The sequence below is a fragment of the Wasmannia auropunctata genome, unplaced genomic scaffold (genome assembly GCF_000956235.1).
Source record: "Wasmannia auropunctata unplaced genomic scaffold, wasmannia.A_1.0 LD336085.1, whole genome shotgun sequence".
NCBI classification, from domain to species: domain Eukaryota; kingdom Metazoa; phylum Arthropoda; class Insecta; order Hymenoptera; family Formicidae; genus Wasmannia; species Wasmannia auropunctata.
Window position 1 is genome coordinate 45,845 of NW_012026805.1, and position 5,225 is coordinate 51,069.

The 5,225-nt window shown below is 28.2% G+C and overlaps 1 protein-coding gene across 1 annotated transcript; it reads left to right on the forward strand.

Annotated features, from left to right (window-relative positions):
• The first annotated feature begins 1,577 nt into the window (after positions 1-1,577).
• LOC105448523 lies at positions 1,578-2,485 on the forward strand. The gene is made up of 3 exons (XM_011687170.1): positions 1,578-1,705; positions 1,823-1,958; positions 2,432-2,485. The coding sequence occupies exons 1-3, from the start codon at positions 1,578-1,580 to the stop codon at positions 2,483-2,485; spliced, it is 318 nt and encodes a 105-aa protein (XP_011685472.1).
• The last annotated feature ends 2,740 nt before the right edge of the window (positions 2,486-5,225 follow it).

The following is a 5,225-nucleotide window of genomic DNA, read 5'->3' on the forward strand; positions in this document are numbered from 1 at the left end:
ATTACAAATACTAGACTGTTATATATAACTTATCGTATCACATGTATCACGCAAATATTTATATAAATTCCAAACTTGAATAAATAGTACTCATATAATTCTAGTTATCGTTGTTTATCACTAAGGAATACAGCGTAGATCTTCTTTTAAGTGTATATTCAACCACCGGACTTACAATTTTTTCCTTAATTCACTATTTTGATATGTTTATTAGTAGCAACAAAGTAAGTTTATGGAAAATATAAACGATTTCTATAACCGCGATTAAATCAATGAAGTATATTCTGATGGTATATGAATGATGGTATATTGACTGTATATAGCAAAGATATATCGTTGATGGAAAAATGACACGAGTCAAAAATTAAGCATTTTTAAGATAAGAAAACTCTAAAATCTTCATTTTAAAATACTAATTTTTTTACTTGATTCACTTTTATATCAACGGAACGATATATCATAGATTACTAGCATCTTATTCTAGATAAAAAAAGTTATGGAACAAGTGCGATATGATTGGAATTCTCTAAAAAAAGAAGAAGAACTTAAAATTATGCATAATCGCACTAGTATTGGAAGACTCTTTACAATTATCTTGTTGAGTAAGAAACACAATTAACTTGCGAAACATTCTCAATCGAGGTACGATCACGAAATTAAAATTAGAATATCCCACCGATTGTTACAGTATTGGTATACACAACACTCGTTCTCTTTATATTAATATTTTTGACGCCAAAAATTCTTGATACCGTAATGCCATTAAACGAATCGCGGAAATCACGGCAGTTTTTGAATAAGATGGAATTTTTTATCGATCGGGAGAAATATGCCAAACAATTAACATTGTATTTGATCATACTAACCTTCATCTGTTTTACCGTGACAGCAACCGGAGAAATATTCTTGCAAATGTATGTGCAACACACATGTGCAATGTTTCAAATTACTAGGTAGCGAATTCTTAAATGCTAATAAAGAAACTATAAATATATTATTTTTATTCTATAGCATAATTGGATTCTTTTTATAGTTATCGAATCGAATGTATTGTAAACGAAAGCCAGACGAAATTGTCAGTTCCTTCGAAAACATTCAATAGTCGTAAAAGCATCACAGAGGCTGTCGACGGTCATCGAAACGCTATCAAGTTGGTATTGCAATTTATAAGATTGTTACCAAGATAATTCTTAAGAACATAAGAAGTTGTGTTTTATGATATAAAACTATAATATTTTATATTCTAAAACTTATCTAGTAATTTAATGACTTATTTTTCTATTATTTTTTTACACTTTTATAATATAGTGCACACGTGGATATTTTTTCACGAGTTAACAATCTTTTTCTAAAAATTCAAATTTATATTATTATATGATGATTCAAGGTTCATCGATACCATCAAAAACTTTTTCTCAATTTCCAATTTATTTATAATTCCACTAGGCGTGGCATCGATAAGTATTAATCTATATCGTGTAAGTTTGTAAGACTTCTAATTTTAAAATTAACGATCTAATTATATCATAGAATAATTTAAAAAAACATTGTATGTTCCGTAGCTTAGTAAATTCATTATGGCAAAAAATATTGGCGATGCGATCGTATTGATCTTATACATTGGCATGCATTATGGCTATATGCTCTCTAGTAATTACATGGGTCAAAAAATAATAGATTATAGCAACGGTATATTTAAGAAGATGTGAGTGTAGAGAAAGTACACGAGATTTCAGTTAAATATATATTTAAAATTTATATAATAACATATTAATAACAAACTGATTAATATGAATTAATATATGACACTAATATATCATAGATGCAACACTCGGTGGTATGAGGCTCCCCTGAACATACAAAAATGCCTCATGATAATTACATACCGAAGTATAAAGACTTGCAGAATAACAATTTGCTTTGGTCTATTCTTGCCGTCTTTGGAAGGCTTCGCTAAGGTAAAACTTATGTAGGAATAACTTATGTAGGAAAAAATATTAAAAATTGTATAATTTTAAACACGACCGCTATATACAATATATGAATACATCAATAAATACGAGGAAAACGTGGTCCACTATCGATCAAGGCTAAATATTAGTGGTCAATAAATATTTTAATTTTTAAATTTCAGTTACAATAAACTGCGCCGATTACTATTAGACGTTAAACGCAATTACACATTAAAGTTGAAATAATATCACAAAGTTAAATTAATCGTCAATTTGACAGCAATGCTAATAGCATCCAAAATATTGTAAAAAACTTATTGTAAAAAAATATTATCTCAGCTTCTTTTTCGAATCTGGAACCTCCCGATTCAATCCTGGCTGGGTGTGTTACCAATTGCAAGTCGAATTGACCGATCGACAATGACGCTTTTTCGTACTTATTTAATGTAAAATTTATATTTTGATACATTCTGTTCCAGCTTACCAGCACGTCATTATCATACTTTATGGTCATTTATTCTGTAAACAGATAATAATCACAGAATGTAGTCATAATCAACAATAATTGATATACAATATATTATGATATACGATATATCAACAATCGATATACGTAAATATACATAAAGAAAAGTGTGTCATGTTAGATAGAAACATCTTTGGCCATCAGCGGAACTGTGAATCCATTACATATCCGTTTCATACCCGAATATCTACATACTGACGATGAGTTAAGTATAATATATTTTATTGTTACAATATCAAGCCACGTACAAACTGTGCGCCGTATATATTGTCGGTCTTAAAAATAATGTGTAACAGTTCTTATATGAGGCCAGAATCCACTGTAACGAATTAAATTGTCAAGCAATTTAATATTTTTTTGATGCTAATAAGCATCTATAAGAATGCCCTCTCCCCAAATTTGTAATAAAGTTTAATTTTTTATTACAGATTTGGGGGGAATTCTAATTCTAATCGAAACGTGTATTTGAGTACAAATATTCTAATTAAGACATAAAAGTTAAATATAAAGTTAAAAAAATCAAAGGTTACTTTTTGTATATACATATAAAGCATCACTATTATAAAGTAAGTTTCAAGTAAAAAGTCAGTTTGTGCAAAAATTATTATTAATTACACTCGGTTTCATAAAAATTATAATAGTCGCTTTTAATGTTAACAAACTTAGGGTAATCAATGCTAAATGTGAAAAAAATGAATATAAATATGATTACATTTGGTAATAGATCTTTAAGAGATTATGTTAATATTCCTTACAAGACGTAATATATGCACGGAGAAGAAAAATTATCGGTTCAGGCAAGTAATAACGTTTATTCGAGCGTTATAGACATAAGCATTAGCCAAATATATGTAAAAACTCTAATTTATACATGAATATTGTAAGCTACAAGTAATTATAATTTTTCGCATAAATTCAGTACCTACTTTATTTAAGTATGTACAAATAACAAATTATAAATTACACATATACACCGAAGCAAGGTAACTCGTGAAAAAAGACACGCTGTGAAATAGCAAAGATGTCCGGTGAAATAGTTACTATACATACAATGAAAAAAAACACAAAATGTGATACATATGACGATAAGTTATAACAGTCTAATATTTATATAAATTTAATGAGTAAATAGTATATATATATATATATATGACATATTCCAGTTATCATTGTTTATCACTAAGGACTACAGCGTAGATCTCTTTTTGAGTGTATACTCGACCGCCGGAATTACAATTTTTTCCGCAATTAAATATTTGGACACGTTTACTAGTAGCAATAAAGTAAGTTTATGAAATATATAAACGATTTCTATAACAACGAATTGATGAAGTACATTCTGATGATATATTAAGATATTAATTGTATGTAACAAAGATATATCGTTAATCAAAAAGTGATACGAGTAAAAAAATAAGCATTTTTAAGATAAGATAACTCTAAAGACTTTATTTCAAAATGCTAAATTTTTATTTCACTTTTATATAACAAAACGATATATGCACATGGATTATTAGCATCTTATTCTAGATAAAAGAAATTATGGAACAAGTGCGATATGATTGGAATTCCCTAAAAAAAAAAGAAGAACTTAAAATTATACACAATCGCACTAATATTGGAAGAATTATTACAATTGTCACGTTAAGTGAGTAACACAATTAACTTGCGAAACATTCTCAATCGAGGTACAATCACGAAATTCAAATTAGAATATCACTCCAATTGTTACAGTAATGGTATATACAACACTCGTTCTCTTTATATTAATAATTTTGTCGCCAAAAATTGTTAATATCGTGATGCCATTAAACGAATCACGGAAATCATGGCAGTTTCTGAACAAAATGGAATTTTTTATCGATCGGGAAAAATATGCCAAACTGTTAACATTGTATTTGTTCCTAATAGTCTTCATCATTACTACCTCAGTGGCAACCATAGAAGTATGCATGCAAATGTATGTGCAACACACATGTGCAATGTTTCAAATCACTGGGTAACGAATTCTTAAATGCTAATAAAGAAACTATAATCATATTATTTTGATTTTATAGCATAATTGGATTCTTTTTATAGTTATCGAATCGAATGTATTGTAAACAGAAGTCAGACAAAATTGTCAGTTCCTTCAAAAATATTCAATAGTCGTAAGAGCATCACAGAGGCTGTTGACGGTCATCGAAACGCTATCAAGTTGGTATTGCAATTTATAAGATTGTTTTCAAGATTATTCTCAAGAACGTATAAGAAATTATGTTTTACGACACAAAACTATAATATTTTATATTCTAGAACTAATCTAGTAATCTAATGACTGATTTTTCTATTATTTTTTTACACTTTTATGATATAGTGCACACGTGGATATTTTTTCACGAGTTAACAATCTTTTTCTAAAAATTCAAATTCATATTACTATATTATGATTCAAGGTTTATCGGTACCATCCAAGACACTTTCTCAATTTCCCATTTATTTCTAATTCCACTAGGCGTGGCATCGATAAGTATTAATCTATATCGTGTAAGTTTGTAAGGCTACTAATTGTAAAATTAACGATTTAATTATATCATAGAATAATTTAAAAAAAAATTGTATGTTCCGTAGCTTAGTGAATTCATTATGGCAAAAAATATTGGCGATGTGATCATATTGATCTTATACATTGGCGTTCATTATAGCTTTATGCTCTATGGTAACTACATGGGTCAAGAAATAATAGATTATAGCAACGATATATTTAA

Bases quoted from the DNA above. Each gene is read 5' to 3' on its own strand.
- LOC105448523 (XM_011687170.1), top strand. From the start codon at position 1,578: ATGGCAAAAAATATTGGCGATGCGATCGTATTGATCTTATACATTGGC. The intron at 1,706-1,822 runs GTGAGTGTAGAG...AATATATCATAG, and splicing joins AACGGTATATTTAAGAAGAT to ATGCAACACTCGGTGGTATG. The intron at 1,959-2,431 runs GTAAAACTTATG...ATTCTGTTCCAG, and splicing joins CTTTGGAAGGCTTCGCTAAG to CTTACCAGCACGTCATTATC.